Source organism: Athene noctua, chromosome Z (genome assembly GCF_965140245.1).
Source record: "Athene noctua chromosome Z, bAthNoc1.hap1.1, whole genome shotgun sequence".
Lineage (NCBI taxonomy): Eukaryota > Metazoa > Chordata > Aves > Strigiformes > Strigidae > Athene > Athene noctua.
Window position 1 is genome coordinate 24,321,520 of NC_134077.1, and position 21,240 is coordinate 24,342,759.

General features: G+C 34.8%; 1 protein-coding gene across 2 annotated transcripts in view; it reads right to left on the reverse strand.

Annotated features, from left to right (window-relative positions):
- The window catches only part of ADAMTS6 (ADAM metallopeptidase with thrombospondin type 1 motif 6), a 153,869-nt gene that overhangs the window by 119,708 nt on the left and 12,921 nt on the right, over window positions 1-21,240 (reverse strand). For both annotated transcript variants that reach the window (XM_074932526.1, XM_074932525.1), the window contains 4 exons: window positions 19,523-19,691; window positions 14,281-14,498; window positions 13,677-13,760; window positions 13,036-13,181 (listed from right to left, as the gene is read on the reverse strand). In XM_074932526.1, coding sequence (XP_074788627.1) covers window positions 13,036-13,181; window positions 13,677-13,760; window positions 14,281-14,498; window positions 19,523-19,691 — 617 coding nt within the window. The remainder of the gene's footprint in view (window positions 1-13,035; window positions 13,182-13,676; window positions 13,761-14,280; window positions 14,499-19,522; window positions 19,692-21,240) is intronic.

Below are 21,240 nucleotides of genomic sequence, written 5' to 3' on the forward strand. Positions count from 1 at the left end.
CAAGCATCAAATAAATTTACAACTGTGTACAAAAAAAAATAATAATAATTCATGTACTTATATGAAGAAGGTTCACACAATGAGGACTGTACATCGAGTTACAAAGTATGAAAATGTTTTCCCTTTGAGACTCTGAACAGACATTACAGACTGCACACTTTCCACCTATGTCCAATCAAGGGACACCAGCATTTCCAAAGATGAAGACAATGGTCTAGCAACAGAAAGGTTGAAATTCCTTAATGAAATACTCTATGGGGATGAAAAGAATTCTGAATGACAAAAATCCTTAACAGTGGAGCACAAGTCCCCATTGCCAAATCTTTCATAGGAGTACTGAGTAGCACAGTCTCAGCCAAAGGGCCTTGATGACCCATTCAGCTTTGTTAGCATATGTGAAGTGAGATATATCTTTGGAATTAATTCAAGTGCTACTTATTATCTATCCATTGTCTTAGATCTTAAAAAATAAAAATATTTCTAAAGTACACATTTATTTTACACTGCTATGGGTCTGTGAATCCAAATAACTGTTTAACAATAGAACGTTCTATTTCTACAAATGAGGTTATTAGAAACAGGACACAAACACATCTGTACCACCAGTTCCACGAACATTGCTCCAGACCACCTCACAGAAAATACTTTCACACAGCTGCACCAGACAGTTGGGGAATGGAACCAGTGATTAAAGATCTGTATGGAAGAAGAATCTTTAACATGCAGCAGGGCAACAGAAGATGCACCTGAACCTCAAAGATAATGGAAAAGCTTATGGCACACCTAATTTGCCATATATAAACTGATCTGCAACACTGACCTTTACCACAAGGCATAGCTCGAAGTTAGACCACTGAAGTAGTAAAAATGATTTGGCAGGCTTAAAGAAAATACTGTTAACATTCTCATTTTCCTTTCGAGTCCTACAAAAGTCATATTACTTTAACTAAAGTCACAACAGCAGCATGGCAGGGAAAAAAAAACAACAAACAAACAAACAAGCAAAGGCAGAATACCTTTTAAAAATAACACTATGACATTGTAAAAGAAGACCTAAGTACTATGGTTTTAAAGAGTGACGCTCTAGTGTTGCAGGCTGAGGAATCCACAGCATTTTGTTTGTTTGCTTGCTTTAAAGTATGGAAAGAAAAAGTGGGCTTAGGTGCTCCCCACACACATGTGCACACACACACTATGTTAGCATGTTCCTTCCCCTCCCTCCCATGCACTAATCTAGTTGTTATCACTCATAAGCAAGTACTCTGCCCTTTATACGGCCTAAATCCTTCAATATGATCTATTCATACAGGGTTGGGGGTTTTTTAGATATATAATTGCACAGAGCCAAATTAACATTTAAGGCACTTGGCATAAGCATAGGAGTTTGACTTACAGATCAAAATGCAGGACCGCAGCCATAGTCAATACTCCTCCTGATAACTCATAACCACTTAGAGAAATTAAATGTATGGACATCACAGGCAAAGTAAGATAAAATTATGTATTATTCTGATGACAGAAAGGTCTGTTGGATGAGACTGAGAAAGATTAAAATCTTTTACAGCCAAAGAATCCCCACTGTATAATGTGTCTGATACCTAAATTAAACGATTTTAGATTATGTTCTGCATTTTTCTAATGGTGAGAAAAATTGTAAATTCTCCATTACACAGAAACAAACATATCTAATTTACTAAAATAAAACTGATACATGTAATAAATAGCGACTTTGCTGCAGTTAGAATGCAGTGTATCTCACTGCATTGTGCTACCACCAAAAAAACATTTCATACTGTGGTATAAAGAGTATTAAAGGAAATCTTAACCTTCAGGCAAGCAAATACACACTGAAAAGAAATATCTCCCCTCTCACTGAAAGAATGCAAGTTCACCCCTACATACTTACACTTTAAAACACTTGGTATATTAAGTGCTTGCCTGAATAAATTGTTTCAGCTACAAACATCTATAAACCATTAAGAATAGAATAGAATATTTCAGGTGGAAGGGACCTAAAACGATCATCTAGTCCAAAATAGATAATAATAAAGAAGAAATCACGAAAAAGGTACAGAAGGACTTCGGGTCCAAATTAAAGAATGCTTTCACCATGTATGATGAAAAGTAGATGAGAAGAGACAGATACAAAGGTGACAAAAAAAGAGATTTTATTCACACTGTTGATAATGCTATAATTGCTAGCCTGCACTAGCTTAGCCAGTAGAAATACAGCCAGCAAAGGCCAAATCATCAGAAGTACAAAGAGTTGCAAGTCTAGAAATAAGTAAAAGATAAAAGCAGAAATTGTTACATTTGCTGAGTATATTCCCTTTGCTAGAGTTTCACCTGCTGATACTCAGTCAATGTGGCGGCAACAAAAGGAAACAGAAAACAAATAATAGTAGGAAGAATTAGAACAGAGAGAATGAAAAAGCAAATCTACACAAGACTTGCTAGTCATTAAACATATTTACAATTTCATATTTAACTCTTTACAGTTGGCCAGGCCACTGTTCCTTCACATACTGTTGCAAAATAAATGGTTTGACCAGAATTTAAAGTAGTTCTTGGTGTTATCTCAGTGCTTCTATTTCAGCAACCATATTTTACAGTGTTTACTTCATGTAATAAAGACAGCAAAACATATATCTTAAGAAAATAAAAAACATCGGTTAAGAAAACAGAGAATGCAGCACAGGTGGTAATTTAATTCTGAATATACCACACGTAAACAAATGTGATATCTTTCTTCAACAAATTTCTTATTCATTAAAATGTTTTTACTCGAGTTGAAAACAAGAGTTTGATTTCATCTGAGTTTAAACAAGATTTTATCTGTTGCTTAGTAAAGCTGATTTCAGAATCAACTTTAGTACCAGTCAGGCCAGCATAGCAATTACAAAATATTCAAGTATGGAATTTTAACTTTGGATTTTTACTTTACCTCCATCACCCAGTTCTGTCAGAATTAACAGCCTTTTAAACTACATTTCATCACACATTATGAAAGTAAAACTGAACAGCTACAACTGCAGACATGAATGAACTACAACATATTTTTTTACTTGAGACAATTCTGCTCCTGCCTATTCACACCTGCTCTTTCACTGGAAAATTTCCAGACATTCCTTTCTTTGCTGTAAATTCACTAATAAAGCAAGAAAAAAAAAATTAACTTGTAAGTAGTGTTAATCACATTGGAAAGTACTGGTAACACTCTGAATATACATGAAAATTAGTTAGGAAGCAATCTATCCCTGTGCATAATAGGTGTTTATAATCTCAGTGAATTTACTACAGAAATGGGTACAATTTCAGAGAAAACACCATCCCTAATTTAAAAAAGGTTAAGACACTCATGCACCCGACTTCATTAATCCACATTTTAAATCTGTAAAATATTTCAAAAAGTTATTAAGTACCATGAAGCAAACAGTGCTCACTTTAGTTTTCACATGATTATTTGCATAATTAAAATGAACAAGCTATGTACTCAAATTGACATCTTATCCAGATCCTACTGAAAAAGTGGGCATGCTGCCACGGACCTCAAAGCATAAATAATCATGCCCTTGATTAGGACAGATTGGTGTGAACTAGTAGAAACTGAAGAATACTGAATACTAAAATTAAATGGATATTATGTTGCCACTAAAATAATTAATTTACAACCTATGTCCTAATTAAAAGCATGTTTTTAATGCATTCTTATACATAAGCAATCTAATAAAATGTAGCTATAGGCTGAGCTGAAGAGTCCAGACTAATGTCTCAATGTGAAGAAAACATGAAAATGTAGTATATATTCATGTGTGGTTGAGACAGAATTTATGCAACAGATCTCAGACAAAATCCAAAATTGGTGAAAATCCAGGGTAGAAAGTGGCCCAATATGTTTTTCTGGATTGTTAAGAATGAGGAGCACAGCTACTCACTTGCATACGTATTATTCTGCCAGTCATTGTAAGCTGTGAAAATAACAGCCCTGATATTGTACTTAATCAAGATGGAGGGGAATAAAAAAGACAAGAATGCTAGGATTCTACTCAGACTCCTAAGAAAAACTAAAAATGAGAGATTTTTAAACAAGTCTATGTTCTTTATAAAAAAGAAGACAAAATATGACATTTCAAACTGCTAGAAAGCCCTTCCTCAGATATCTGGCCAAGCAGTAAGTGAAGTGTTCTAACAGATATCCCGAACTATTACCAGCAAACATTTCCTGGAAAAACTATTATTTGAATAGTTTTATGACCCTTTGTGCAACTCAGAAGGTAAATGCCTGGAAAAAAAAAAAAGGGGGGGGGGGGGGGGAATAAAGCATACAGAAGTATTTTTCATTGATTTTTTTTTTCTTCTGTAGGAAGTCTACTGTGTAAAAGGAAAAGTTTTACTTGTAAACTACAACAGGCATTAATATACCATTACTATGAACACCAAATGTAGTTTGGTATTTTATGGATTTACCCCAATGAATTTTTAATTGCTGAAGGTTTCATTGCCTCATTTAGAGACAGACTTTAAGTGGTGGCAGTAAGGAGTTTCACTGCCCACACTGTGTGCTGGTAGACATTCTCAAGTTTTCCAGTTCAGGAAACCATTAGGTGTGTAACCAGTTCCACTCAGTGAGCACATCTTAAGAGATGTCTGTGGGATTACACTCAAAATGTCTTCAACTGAGATAGGAGAATGTTAATTATCTTTTTAGTCTTTTAGTAATTGATCTTTTTTATACCAAGTATTGCAATAAATTTATAAAAAAAAAAAAAAAAGAACTCCAGTTAGAGCATGAAAGTGAGTTTTACTCCATGACACCAGTCACTCTTCTGGATTTGGTATTACATAAAACACATTTTGAACACATTTTGCTCATCTGGAATGGATTAGGCAAACTCTGGGTATATCTTATTCCTTTTCCACCCTTCCAGCCCCAAATTTTATAAACTAGATCAGTATACACATCTTCTAACTAACCAACTCTAAACTAAGAATCAACTAATGGCATCAGAAATTAAAAATAACAGCCTTTTTATTGATTAGAAAACATTCCACTCACACAGTATGCTTGTTAATTAGCTGCAAATCACCTGTTGGTTGGTATTTGCCATGCAATAAGCCCTTTTTCAGATTCACATACTAGCTACTTTATTGTTCCATGTGAGTTCCCTCAAAACCCACAGACTCTATTTGATTCCCTTCAACTACAAAATCAAGGAATAAATTTTAAAGATACAATTTACACTAACCTACTTCCCCCAAAACCCCCAAAAATTCACAGCCAAGAGTGGAAAACTGAACATTTCAGGCCTTATTCTGTTAATGTGGTGTGGGGGAACAAAAAATCCAGGCAACAAGTCAATGTGTAACGGTCATATAAAAGGGAATTACGTATTATGACAATTGATTTTATTAGATTCCAATTATTTCATATTTTTCTCTACTGCCTGTGTTATCTAATTTTATTTTCCACCATCATTTCACAGCCTACTGCCTCTCAGATCACAAAAAGACATACAGAAAATCAATAAGCAAGAATTCTCCACCTTTGTAAATGTTCTCCCCCCCACTGGACATGCAGTGCTTTCAAACTTGGAACATGGCTCTAGACCCACATATATCTAAAGCAGATCATCTACACACAGAGACCTTGTATTGCTGTAATAGTTTACACTTGTCATACTGCATCTCTCAGTCACAACTTCTCTTTTGTCAATCTTAGGGTAGTCATTCCGAAGAATACACCTTACTAGTGAAGACCCCACGAACTGTTTCTGACACAAGAGTAAGAATAGAAGAACTGTGGTACCAGTGCTGTATTTAGCGACATACTGATTCTGTCAGTACAGATCTCTAAAAAGGAGTGTACAGAACATGTTATGTATAGAAACCCTGGTACAAACATTCCTAAGTATGCAAAGCACCATGCAAACAACATCAAATACGTTACTTTCCTCAACCTGCTGTAGCGGAGTCCTAGTACATTTCAAGTTTGTTTCTTTTCCAAATGCATCATTTTGAATGGGCAGATAAATCTCTCACTAACACTTCACTAACACACACTAACAAAGAGGCATGAGGAATTGTGTTATTATTTGGAAAGGGGCTCCTCGAATTTTTAGTATCTGCAGGGACAGACATTAAGGACAACACAGACATCTCAGCTTTTCAACCCTTTCTCTCAGAGGAGTAACCTTAAACACATGGTCTCCAGGACACTACGCCAATGGACAATCCTAAAATTTTTTCACTAAAATCAACACATCAAAACCAGCCTCCTATCAGGGGCTTAAATTCCCTGCAAGGAACTCCAGTAGAACAAGTTCAAAGGTGGCATAAAAAACAAGGGTGAAAACCACTTAATCCACTAAGAGACAAAGAAGAAAGAAGCAAATGGATACAACTGACATCAGAATTACTTCTTGAAATTGGAGCCTTTCTCATTAATGGAATAAGAGGAGAATCATAGAGACAGGGCTTCATGGGAACAGAATCGCTTTGGATGTCCAGATTTATTGGACAAGGCTAGGAAATTGCTAGAACAATTTCTAGAGCAATGTGAGAGTGCCCTGTACAGAAAATAAATCTTTGCAACAAGTTAAGAAGCCCAGAAAAAAGTGGAAAAGAGCCTCAGTAAAGAAGCATAACAATCTTGGACCTGCAGGAGGAAAGGAATGTGCAGAGCCCTGGCTGGCCCTACCTCTTTCCCAAATGCCTTAACTAGTACAGAACCTGACAGGGAAATATACTTTTATTTTGTAGTAACAAGTAACATTATTAACCTATAAGCAATTGACATGCAAAAGGGCATCTGTGTCCATAAAATGTTTCCTTTTAGAACTGCTATTGGGACAATGCAACTAACAAATCATCCCCCACTGCTTTAAACACCTTAATATTATTAAAAAAAAAAAAAAAAACACACCAAAAACCACACCAAAAACATGATTACAGTCAGCTCTACACACATATGCAAAATGAAACAAGAAAATTTGCTCCTCTTGAGTATCTACAGCAATGCCAGAAACATTGCAGTTCTTTAGATTATGAACCACAAAATTTACAGGCGTTCAGGATTTCTGCCAATGTACATATACCTTCTGTCCCCTTAGAAAAGCTGGCAGTACTGGCCTGCATAGGGGATGCATACCTCAGACAAATGAGAGTATACCTTGTCCAGGAGGGCACATGAATGATGGAACTACTAACTGAAGCATTATGAAGCTGTACATATACAATAAGCATAAACGAATTCTGTAAAACTTCTCTCATTGAAAGATTTGAAAAATCCAATTGTGTAATAATGCTAATGCCCCCCATATGGGCTTCAGTAGTGTTGCTAGAGACATGCTGCATTATTAATACTGGGGTTAATGCTAACAGCAGCCATACCACACTGCTTAGCAATACACTTACCAAATTATAAGTACAGTGGTACCTGACAAAGATACAAGAGTCTGTATTAAGAGGGATCTCATTCACTGTCTCACAAAAATTAACATCTGCAAGCCCATTTAAAATCCAAAGAAACAGAAAAATTATACCATCTGTGGTACCAAACATTTTTACCGCCACCAGTCTAACCTCCAAATCAAGGTGTATTTGGCTTAATCAACAAAAAAAATCCCATGGCACTGATTCTTTATTCAAGCAAATAAAGGTTCCTCCAGAATACGTTAGTTCAGTGGGGCTGTGGAATAAATTGGTGCTAAAGCAGTAAATCACTCAAAAAGCTGAATCAAGTGGACTCCAATCCAAAGAAAAGATTTTTGTATTTCAAGATAAAGTAAGTCATTAATTTCAGAAGTTCATCTCTAACAGTGTACAGGGGCAGGGGCCAGGGAAGGATGCAGGTTTACAGCCTCAAAATTAAAGCTTCATGAAGCTTTTTGCATGGAATCACTTATGTTCCTATAAAAACACTGTAGCTGCATCAGAGATCTTAATGTTTTTGTCAAGTATAGTGTGTCTTCTTTTAAAAAGCATGAAACACTTGCTATGTGATGCTACCAACAGATCACATTTCATGCAACAACCTCTGAGAAGTACTATCTCTTTAAGTGAGTAAGGTTTCAAATGTTTCTCTGTTTAAAACGTTTGTATCTCAAAGACCATGTTCTGCCCCTTTAGAGATACACACACACGGACATCTCAACTTCCCCCTGAAATTTTTCTCTCTATGGGCTGTTTGGTATGCCTTTTACTCAATCTACTGACATACCACAAGAGAAATTAATAGCTCTGGATCTTCCCTCCCAGCAAAGTTCCTCTGTTGCTGCAAAGTTTAGAGAGTTAGTCACACATCATTTGGAAAAACAGCTATTTAGTACCTGGACAAATCTAACTAACCATCTTGAGCTATACAGAAATGTAGTACTAGAGAACTTGCAGGGTGGAAAATAAAAGGAAAAAGAGGCATTTTTTTCAAATACTGTCATCTTGCCCTCCAATCCTGCTACAAAGTGTAACCTAGAATGCAACTCTCTGTTCCTTACCATTCTGTGCAGGTGCACAGGACAAGGAATACTTTTGTTCATAATGTACACGCTTGCAAGTTAACCAAGGTATTGTTGAGGAATTCTGTAATTCCTAGTTTATAATCTATAAAATCGTGAGAAGGAAGCAACTGATTGAAACGAAAGGGAAGTGGGCTTAAGTGTTCTTCAAAAATAACTAACAACATCATAGTGTGCATTGTGACTTCTGAAGTTTCGTGGTTTTAAAGGCAAACTCTGGAGACTCTTCTGAAGAAACGAGAAGAGGAAGCAGGCTACCAATAAGGTTAAAAAAACATCAAGTAAACAAGAACTAACTTCGACAAGGAGTTTTTGAATGCATCCCACTAGGGTTGGGATGCGTAAGGGAGAATATACAGATACTCTCAAAACTTACATCGAGTCTTAAAATGACAAATCTGAGAACCCATCATTGGGTTAAAAAGTGAGATTATCACATCTATCATGCAGGAATACAGGAACAAAATGCCAAGACTGCTTTTTGTCTACCAGAAGACTTGAGATAAGAGAATCATACAAGTTTTCCCTCCTACTTTTATTAATTCGTAATATGAAATAAGTTTAAGGATTTGCTAGGTCACTTTGACAAAGTCACTTCATGGAAAAAAGAAGACATTGTCTTAATAGCATTACACTACTAATCAACATCATAATTAAAACCTGACTGCTTACTATTTTACTGTTCACCTGCCACCAAGAATCCAATTTGGACAATTACAGGATAAAGTATTAAATTCTGAGCCTTAAATATAGTCTCCAACAGAAAAAAATCTAGGTGAAATTTTAAAGAGTGAGCACTATACAAAAAGAAAAGGTATCACTGTTTTAGAACAATAATTCAGCCATAGCCTTATCTTGGAATAACATAAAGTGCTTAACTTAAGAGTCAGAATATAGATGCAAAAATTCCATAAGTGAATAAAAGAAGTCAAAAGCATAGTAACACATAGAAAAGTATTATCAACATTCTGGGTAATTGCTATTCTTGTTGCACAAAGTTACCCAATATTCCAAGATTCTGTAATAAGCCCTCTGTATAATGCCTATTACCCTCCCTTGGGTTCCCATTATAAGAAGGTATCTAATTCTTACCAAGGATGCTCAAAAGCTCCCCAGTGAAACTGAAGGAAGATGCTTCTCCTAACAGCAGTACCAGGAAGTGTTCCTGCTAATTGCCATTTTTATTCCTACAGCATAATGTCTGGCAGCATTAAAGAAGCTAAACCAGTCAACACTCACCACAACGAGTTGAGAATGCACATTATTCTTGCTGTAATATTTGTGCAAGTAATACCATACTCCCTTCACCACGATTTTGCTCTCCTGATTGGGAATCAGACTCTTACTTGGACCAGTTTCTTACCTGCCTTATTTTTTATTATCAGCTAAGAAGTTTTCTGCAAACCCCTACCCACCTAGTAAAAAAAAAAAAAAAAAAAGGTGCTCTGCAGACTTCAGGGTGCCTGCAGGACCACAACAGAGAAGCCCATACACCAGGCATACTCAGCCCAGGTAGGCTCTTGTCCAAAGACCAGTGGCTTGGCAGGCATGGTAATGTCTCCATGGGACTTATTATATTAGCTTGGCATACCTCCCTGCCAGTGAGGTTACCTGGTTTTAACATACAGCTAGTTTAGGGTACCAAATCTGTCTATGTTGGTCAAGCAGATATCCCTATGGAATCAGCACCTCTAGTACTGTTTTTTAGCCCAGATCACAGCATGACATCTTTGAAAGTATCATGGAAGAAGGCCATCTGTTTCTGAGAAAAGCCAACATGATATCTTCATTTGCACAAATGAAGATAGCAACTCCTTTTCTTAACAACTTTGTCCCACTTTATCTGAAAAGACTGTTGTAGTTGTAAGCTTAAATACTCAGGACTAGGTAACCTTTCCAAATACCTCAATCACTGAAAAATTTGCGTTTGATCAACAAAAAACTATTCATAATGTTGAACTGAAACTTTCCTACTTTCCATAAAATAGTAATATGTACAATAACCAAAAATAGTTCCAGTGTCAAATTTTATTGAAAAAAAAGTAATTACTCCATACAAAGCAGAGCAGCATCAGTGAGACAGATTCAGGAAACTGCTTTCAAAACACTATTATAGTTGCTAAAAAAATAACTTAATCTTTAGTAGTATATGTTCAAATTCCTTCAGGCAGAAGAGTTTATTAAAGACCTCTCCAACATATTAGGAGTTTAAACCACTATAGCTGTACCCTTCTCATTCACATATAATGAATTAACTCTGGTTCACCAGATGAGATATCCTAAACATAATGAGAATAATCATGTTATCATTTTAGTACTTAATTTATAATTATTTAAAGTTAATGGATTTACATGTTTATATTAATATAAATTTATATTTACTCATCCCAACCTAAAAAAAGAAAAATTCATCCTTCACATATAGTGATGCATTTTATTAGTAAGAGCCAGGATAGCTAGCATTTTCAGTAAAAGCCTGATTGATACAATCAAATTGATTACTGTAGCCTTTGGGATTATCTTTCAAAATTACAATTAGTATAGTAGATAAATGAATACAAGCATTCTATCATGAAAGCATATAAGCATATGTAACTGAACTTAAAAGTTCAGCAATGCTTTATAAAGGTGGGTGTTGCTAGCCTGCAGATACTATACTATGGCACTTTGTTGATTTAAAATATAGGTATATACTTAGAACTGTAAACTTCTTAGAAGTGAACTCAGAAAATAAACCTTATGTCCTTTTTAAAAGACAGTATACACGAGTTCTAAAGAAACTCTGCAGCACTTTTACAGTTACTAAGCCTCCATAATGATGAATAAAGTAAGTCCTTAATATTTACTACTTCTTTGTAAAACTTAATTTTCAATGGGTATTATTCATATTCTCTGAAAACTTGCTCCTTTTGCAGTTAAAGGCCTGCAAGTTAATACTCACTGAAGCCTTCATCAGGAACACCAAACTGTTCACAACTATGGTGGGAACATCCTACCAGAATAGGGAAGCCAGTACAGAATTGGGCTTTAGTATGTCTTATTACTGCAAACAACTGTGCTTTGCAGTGCCAGAATAACACTAAAAAAACATCCATTTATTCAGCCATAACAGCAAAAATATAGTGTTGCCAACACACCTTATACATATATATTGGGTAGCTTCAACAGACACAATCATACCACCTGTGGATTATAGTTTTTCACTCACTGCCTAAACTATACCAGTAAAAGCTTGATGTGTATCACAGCTGTAAAGATGTATTTAAGTTCACATGAGTAGCCCGAGTGAAGGAATTATTTGTATGTAAAAAATTGAGAATGAAGGCCTTTGTGAAAAATCAAAATCTTAGAATGTAACTGTATTTTATTTTATATTTCATTCAACTTAATTGTTATTAATGACAAATATTTTTTTAAACTTCTTGGACTATAACAGCTCTCTAAAGCACTCGGGCATTTAATAATTCTAATTATTATTATGTAGTATTAATGACCACATAGCAATTATATTCGAAATATGAATACAAAAACACATGCAAGTGATTCATTAGCTTTTCTTTCCTTTCAATAACAATTGTTCCCTACATAAAACAAAACCAACAAAAACCCCCATCCTAAAAAAACAGTCTCTCTTACATCTTTTACATAAAATTCAAGAAGAGATCTATTATTTTAATCACTACTTTAAACTTTTCTGCAGCAAACACAATGATTCCATTAATTGGTCACATACAAAGCAGTACAGCATTTGTCCTGAAAAGCAGAAACTGTAATAAAAAGACCCTAATCCAAATCAGCGCTGCCGCACCTGCTGCTATTTAAACAAAACAGAAAAAATAGTGTCCTTAAACAACAGGTAAACTGATCTCCTAATAAGTACAGTTGCCTACAAGTAACTGCAAAGGGCAAACAGGAATACATTTATCAGGACTGCAAGACTACAGTGCAAGCTTGTTGTATTTATCACAGTAACATTGGAATAGAAGCAAACAAACGGGCACAGATGCAGACTTTGAAACTACCATTACAACTGTCAGTTCTGATCTTAACTAACCGTAATAAATCAAAACAGCTACAAAGCAGATTCTCACATTGTCTGAATATGAAAGAACCTGGTTTTCAGCAGAAATACTATTACAGTAGTGGGGGTTCTGGCTCAAAATTCTTAACAAAAAACACGATATATGGTTAAAAAATTTTCCATACTGTTTTTTTCTCCATAATCTTAGGAATGTTCAACAGGATCCATCCGTTCTACGGCAATACTTTGCACTGGCAATTATGAAGTGAAAACAATGGCAGAAGCAAGTAATTTGCAGATCTTACTTTTCCAAATTCTTCGTCATTTTAATAGTTTAATAGTCTGATATACTTAAGACAAGACATCTAGTAATTTTCCTCCTCTTATGACTACCTACCAATTACATTACTTTACAACTAGCCTATACATATATGTATAAGGTAAGAACAAGAAAGCTACAGAAATAAAATATAATAAACACAATACTTATAATGACCATACCTAGTAATAAGAACCGCATTATCATGGTGGGCAATCCCATTTTCTGGAATGGTGTTTCCATCACTTTGGTGAGAGAGAATGGATTTCTGCCACTTACAGAAGCTATCGAGGGACTTGTCTGCATGGTGGTTTATCTCCAAGTTTGGCTGCAATACAACATGCATACCAGAAATGTTCCAAACAAATTACTAAGGTCAGTTGTTAAGCCTTCTGAAAACTAAAATGGGACTATAATTAGAAGCAGTGGTTTCTAGGAATAAACTCTTCTTGCCAGATTTTATCTCAGTAAAATCTGACCCCAAGTTCAGCTGTGTATTACTGAACAGGCATTCCTCCTGCTACAACTTTAACTGATTATGTCAATACAAAAAAATCAGAATATCAAAATATAGATCTAAAAATAAAAGTGATATCCCCAAAGGTGTATTAATATTCACCTGAAGAAAAGGTATCTTTGAGATGATACATGAGGAATACTCCTTTGAACTGTTTCATCTTGATTAAAGTAGTGAAAGATTACAAGATATGTTTTGTACTCAGATGCAGCCATTTCATTTCAAGCCATAATTAAATGTAATCTATATTACACAATAATGTAACTTGTACTTCAGGGATATGAAGCTCAGCACAACATCTCTTACCTGATCTTCAGTGAGAACAATTAAACGTGTCACTATAATATTCACAACGTTTCCTAGACTGGAATCACGATAAAGTTTGGCAACCTGACCTCCAGAAAATAAGAAAAGGCACAAAGTCAGACAAGAAATACTACTTGATTCCTAAATGGTTAAAAATAACCTATTTTCTCACTCAATGTAATTTCACAATGATAATTATCATTATCACCTGAATAAGAGTTATTTTTGGGCCAAAAAAATGACCATTCAGTAAAACAAACTTCTTGGGTCACACTTTTCAATCAAAACTGTTTATACCTTGTTTCAAAATTCATCCAGTGTAAGGAGCACTTAAACAGTAGACTTGAACAGAATAGAACTGTATAATCTATATATAATCATATGAATTTAAAATTAAAGACAATTAAAAGTGATCACAGTTTACTTCTTGACAGAAACAGTACTGCATTTTTCCCATGATTCTAACAAGCGCCATATTTCAACCATTAATTCCTGCAAGTTGATGCATATTTTAAAGCATTATTCATGCCAATAAATAAACACAGTTGCTTTATCATTTCAGTACATGCATATTGATATGAATACAGAGAGGGATGAAACTTACAATATTCATTACACTCAAAATGTAGTGTTCAATGTCTTTGCGACCATGGTATCCCACCATCATTTTGTCTGCTACTACCAGTGTTTCCACAAATCGTTCAAGGCTTACTGATCTCTTCTGTCGATTATGACTACTTAGTGTGTCATTAACTGGAAGTGAAGTTGGAAAAGCAGATGCATCACTCATCCACCAAGGTTTACTGCTTCTTGTGAGGTCTTCTAGGAACCAAAATAATTAAATGCTTCAGAGGGGTCACTAGTAAAACTCATTCAAACGCAGTTATTTTATGTTGTGATTACCATCGTCAAGTTGCTAAAAAGAAGTCTTTCTTGAGGCAAAGAAAAATTAAATTATCTAATTTTTTTATCTTGGTTTTAAAATACCTTATATAGTGGAAAACCAACTTTGAGTTCTAATATTCTCAACTCTCCTTAATTTGACTTAGGATAATAAATCACCAACCTTTTCTTAACAGATCTGACTCTGCACATCTATGTTAATACTAAAACTTAGTTATAATTAACCATAAACACACTTCAGAATTTTAAGGATAAGAACAAAGCAGACATAACGTTTGGAAAAAAATTACTGGAAACCAGAAATTCAAAATTAACGTAAAAAGTATAAAAATATACTAAGGAATTAAACACACTGATAAGGTACCAGAAAAGCTTTTTCCTTCCTATGAAGGAGTAATTATTAGACAATCCTGTAATTATTAGAAAATTATGCTTACATATAGTTTCAGAGCCAAATAAATTCATTTTCTCTTCAGAAATCTAACAGATTTTGTTTTATCTACTCCTTCTGCTACAACTTGCCCTCCAATGTGAATTAACTATAATGGGAAGTGTAAAATGGCCTGACATGGGGTAATTGCTATAGTTATTTTTAACACTAATTTTAATTCAAATATGTTTATTCTTGTACTTGTTTCATATAAATATACAGAAAAAAATATTTCTTGCATGCAAGAGACTGATTATTAAAAATCCAAACAGCTATAATTTTCAGCAAAACAAACACTACAAACTTACTCTGAATTTGACTTCCTGCCCTCAGGACAAAATTGAACATGCCCTTCCTTTCAAAACTGGCATTTTTGTGTGTTCCACAAAGGCCCATACAGATCTCAAACTAAAGTTTATCGAAGTATATTATTAATCTGGTTTTACCTACAAAGGATTTCAAAATATTTAATGTATTCTTGCTAGTTATGGATAAACACAAGACTGTTAACAGTTTGATACATCTGTAATTGCCTGAAAAGGGCTGCTCAAGTGAGCAATTTCTGAGATGCATCCTTACCTGTACTAAAAGGGGTTCAGCTAAGGACAAATTGAGATAGGGGCTGTACGTTCCCTGAGAAGGCAATGCTTCATGCAATTTAACTAAGCACACTATGTTCAAAGAGCAGTAACTACACCACGAAGAACGTATGCTCAGGTCAAAATCGGGCATACAAAGCTTCAGCATTCCCACTGTTGTGGTGTTTCATAATTTTTGAGGCCACGATGTTGGCTTTAAAAGGTGCATATTTTAGAAAAGTCAAAAAATTAAAATAATCCTGGTAGTTGAAAAAAATGTTGGTAACAAAACTGTCCTCATTCTGCAATGGGTATAAACTATCAAGTATTAAATCCTGTTCAGGATGCTATAATGAATACTAAGCTTCTTCCTGTTTTTCATCTCTATTGTAGGAAATTCAAAGTTGCTTTAAACTTTCAAAGACTTTCATGTCATTTAAGCAGCGATTTAGAAATGTCTGCAACTTTTTCTGACAGCTTCCATACTAAATTTTTTTTAAATACACTTTTAATTTTCAAATAACAAATGGGGACATTCTGATGCTCTTAAGAGTGCTATAAGTACTTTAGAAATACAATACTGCTTCCACATTCCGCCATAATTTTTCACTCAAAGATGCAAATCTATTCTAAACATCTGAAAATTGATGAGCTCATGCAGAAAACTTTCACAGAAAAAAATACTATTTTGGACTCATATTGATAGTGTCTTTCAAACAAAGGTCTCAGGAGTTAACAAACCCAAACATTTCTCCTTTTCTTATCAGATTAGAAGCTTAGGCTTCAGCTGGTCTCAAAGTAATGGGAAAGCTTGAAACAGTTCTGAGTACTTAGGCTCACACCCCAGGATGTATCAATGCTTATGCTATTTTACATTAAAACCACTAAATAACACTGACTGAATTTTCTTTAAAAAGCTAAAACATGTCAATAAAAGTCTCCAGTATATGTAACAAAATTAGTTCTGTGGCAAATTATGCCATTTTCCTACCATATTCCTAGATTAGAAATTAAAAAATTAAACCTCACTAACATCAAACACAGCTATTAGAAAGTAAAAAAAAAACCCACACCAAAAAACAAACACCACTAAAAAAACAAACACAAAAAAAGGGAAGAAAAAACCCACAGAAAAATACTGTAATGAACACCAAAATGATTACAAAAACAAGGAATCAGGTTTTAAACGGCAACTGAAAAGAAGTCCAAACGTGTAGACATGGAGTTCACAAATATGGTACCCAATTTTTCCTAAGTCAGTCCTCTGAAGAGCATAGGTAGAGGTTAAGGTGGAGAGAGAGGAAAAAGCACAAACAGAAGAAGATCTCAAAACACAACAGAAGTCTACTTAATGTAATATGCAATTATGAGTATATATTTAAGGGAAGCATTACGCGTTTTTTTTTTTCTTACTATTTTAACATCATCATTTAATGTACATACAAGCATTTTTTCATTTTAGATACACTGATTGTGATGTCTGGCATGAGTAAAACCATCACATAAGGCAGCATATAGTAGAGCTACTCCTAAATAATCTGCCACTCTGCAGCTTTCACATGTCAACTTTTGCTGTTTCTCAATCCTATCCAAACACAGCATTCTGCAAGATAACTGAGTGGCCTTAAATCCAATTGAAGCAATTGGAATTTAACAGTGGTCAACTTCTAACCAAGGCCTTAAATGATTTCAGCTATATTTAATAAAGCATAGTTAACTCTGTGATGATACATGCATGAAACAGTAATTTAATATTTAATATTTTTTAAACATTCTTATGTCTAACTGCTTACAATCTAATTTAGGTTTCGAAAAATCTATCCCATGTTCTTACCTGAATCTCCTTGCCTCACCAGTTCTTTTGTATTATCCACCATAATTCTGCTACCTACTATGAAGTAGTCCATCACTTGCCCATCGCAACCAATTCTGATCATTCTTTCACCAAAATTCTATCACCCCATTTTATACCAATTATTGCAATTTTTCTCAGAAAGGTCAGAAATAACACTCCCCTTGACTCTATCAACACTTCAAATTCTTGACCAATTCGCTGATATAGAACAGGTAGACAGTAAATTTAGGCTTAGATTACAGTAGGGGGAACTTGCCAGATCTTGAATAGTAGCACAGCTACATCAGCGAACTCTTCCCAGAATTCTATACTGGCAAAACCGTTTGGAAGATAAAGCTAAACTCTGTCTCCTGACAAAAGAAATTATACGCTGCCAAAAGGCAGCTACAGGTTTGTTACCACTGCATTTTAACACACAAAACTAAGATTGCTCAAAACTTCCAAAATCAGTCAAATGCCCCAAAAATTACTGTAAACTTGTCTTTAGTCCCAGGGTCTGAAAGCTGTGAAACTGAAAATTAATATTTGATTTTACTTTTTATATATTCTGGAGATGTTTTGGATGCCATGTCACTTTGGGATAAAGCTGCAACAGTGCTCAGAAAACAAGTTTAAAACATTTTGGTACCCATTAGGAGAACATTAAAACAGCATGCCATCTGGAAATGTAAGACCTTGCAGTTCTGGGGGAGAGCAGATTTTTTCAGACATTTTCATGGACAGGAAGTAGTATATGTAACAACATGGAAAGGAGAAACTGAGATGAATGAGCATGATAGTAGTCTCAGGCTCATAAAAAGCAGTGCTTTAGTATTTTAATAATTAAGGACTTCAGTATGTGACAGGCATGAAATCTCAGGAAATGCACAGGAGCTTCAGAGAACAAAGGCAGCATCAAATATGCAAAGAAATAAATGCTAAAGATCTGCACGTCTCACAAAAAATGCACACAAAATGCATTAACCTGTGATCCATATGACAGATACCACCAGAACGACTGAATGCAATCTAACCAAACTAGCTGCCACTGCTTCTTCCTCACTTGGAGGAGAATGACTTCCTAAGCATTAATCTAGAAGGTAACATCGGTCAAAGGCCAATATCCTTTCTTTTTCTAGGGATATAATAATGAAAAAAATTGCATCACCCTACATTTCATAATCCTTTCACTTATTTCAAGAGGCTTAAGTGACAGCTTACCCTACAAAATGAACATACATCAGTATTCTTATTTCACAATGAGTTAGCAGGAATTAATAGAAGAATTTTTTTTCAGTATTGGAAGCATGTAGATGGAATAATGCTTCCAAACTAAAACATAAATTACATACATGAAGTCTGACATTCCCTAAACACAGTTAACTGAAACACTACAGGACAACTGTCTCCAAAGCACAGGCTTTTGTAGACAACCTGTACTGTAAGGTTAGTCAGCTGGTGCCAGTAAAAGTTACAACCTCCAAAAGAAGCTGAAATAAGTTATATCAATGAACAGTGATGTTACTTTATTTTAATACTAGTATTTGTTAGCCTGCTCTGTGCACTGAAACAAGGAAAATATCTCTCAATCAAAAGGATATAATTCTTCCCATAAGGTACCTGTAAATCACATATTCAACTACTGGTAAAAGCCAGTATCAAAACACTGTAAACCTCCCTAAACAAGAAAGATGTGGACTCCAGTTACAAATGTATTACTAACCATAATACCAATACAATCATCCTCAAATGACGTAGAACACTTACTAAACATTGACCTATACTTAAGTCACTTAATCATGCTTTCCAGTTGGGAAATGAAGTACATTTATAACACATTTTGGGGAAGCCTGTGCTCATTACTACCACTGTACACAACACAGGCATAAAACTAGCCCTACTCCCTGTGTCTGAGTCTTTGAAAGACACTATACTCTCAATCTGAATCTGAAAAAAAGCAGAACTACATTTCAACAGGGCACACCACATCACCCAAAAGGAGGATTCCCATTGCTACATTCTCCACTGTGAACCAAGCAAGGTTTTAAAATACATCTTAAGTTATAATTTTTTTTAAGGAATGACAGTCATACTCATTTACCTGAGACTCCACAGTGACTGTGATCATAGAGATGCTGCTGGTGCATAGTAGATTTTTTGTATATTACATGAGGATGACCATTCTCATAATTAAAGTTACTAGAATCTTCTGTTGTGTTCCTTAAAGGCTCAATAAAATACTCTTCATCTTCTGTAGCAATGACTCCATGCTTAAAGAAGAAAAGAAAACAAAAACTTGCAAGAGACAATACAAAACTCCTATTAAAAAGCTTAACTTTAAAAAACATTTGACTACCATCTATCTCTGAAGAAATCCACAACTGGTGGATGTGGTAAGAAAGGAGGAGATAGTCTCAGTATATGACAAACAATCTCTCCACAGAGATGTTCTAAAACTACATGATTCATATCCATTAAAAGTGACGCCAAGCCGAAATGGCCTTGCTCAAATGGTAAGACCAACATCCCTCTATGATGCCAATACTGGTAGATCCTTAAAGCCACATACTGCATCAACCTAAAATGTCATGAAGGATTAATTTTAGAACATATATTCAGGGAAACAATTTTTTACATCCAGATGCTTAATTCTAAAACTGAGCTAGTTATTAAAAATTATTTAAAAAATTATTAACATAGGATTAACTACCTACAAAGCTTTTACTCCTTGAAAGATCTTGCCACAAATCTGGCAAATCCAAGTTGTTGCAGACTGTGCACTAGACATCATTCTCTACAAAAAATGAACATTTTTTTTTCCCCTCATACTGCAGTGCAGAAGAGTAGATATACTACTCTCATAGCTTTCACATTTGTGAATTCAGCTTTTTCCAAACATGAAGTGGTTTATGGAAGACACAGGAGATTTCAGGCCAACTATGCAATTTCCAAAACCTTCATCAACTATAACTGAACTTTAGCAGAAAATTCAATTTTGGGATCCTTTTAGATATGGAAATATTGGGGAATAAGCCCTAACAGACTCCTAGACCTACATTTGCTAAATAAAAAATTATGGTATCCATATCTAGAAAATTCTGAATTTATGAGTTTTCTACACCAGTAGAAAGAGCTAGTCATCAGATAGGAGACTGGAAACAGGAACTTCTGCATTCATATCCTGATTTGATGAACCACAACTTTCCAGCACACCTTTGATCTGTAAAACAAGTACTATGCATGAGTTTTTTAGTGTTATTTTGTCCTCCAGTGAGACCTCTGATCAGCCTTGAGATCACTTAAGATCACTTGTTCCATAACTGCTCTAAATATCTTAAAGCTGTTGCTAAGATCAGGGCTTGCCATTGTACTCTTGGTCAAAGCTCTCATTCTGCTGCTGGTTTGTACATCAAATAACTGCTGTTCTTTACTCCCAGAATAACAAGATTTTGGTAACAACATAAAATTTACAGAATAAAAAATCCTGTATAACACATCAAAAAGAACAGCGTTTTCCAAATATAACCCTATTATAAATTTTGAAAATCCATGTATGAACACACTGCAGTTTTCAGTTACACATTCCTTACATAGTGATTGTAACAGTAAGTGTTCCTCTTCAGTGGTATTTTTCATTATGAACTCAATAATTTACTCAAGAAGGTAACATCAGGGTCTATATTCACCTGGAAGATACTGGTATCAAATTCCTTTCACAATGCCTTCTTGTTACTTGGAGCCCAAGATTTTACTAGAAAATAAATCATTTGCTGGTACACTGCTGCTTAAATAGTATTGAAATTATAAACCAAATTGTAA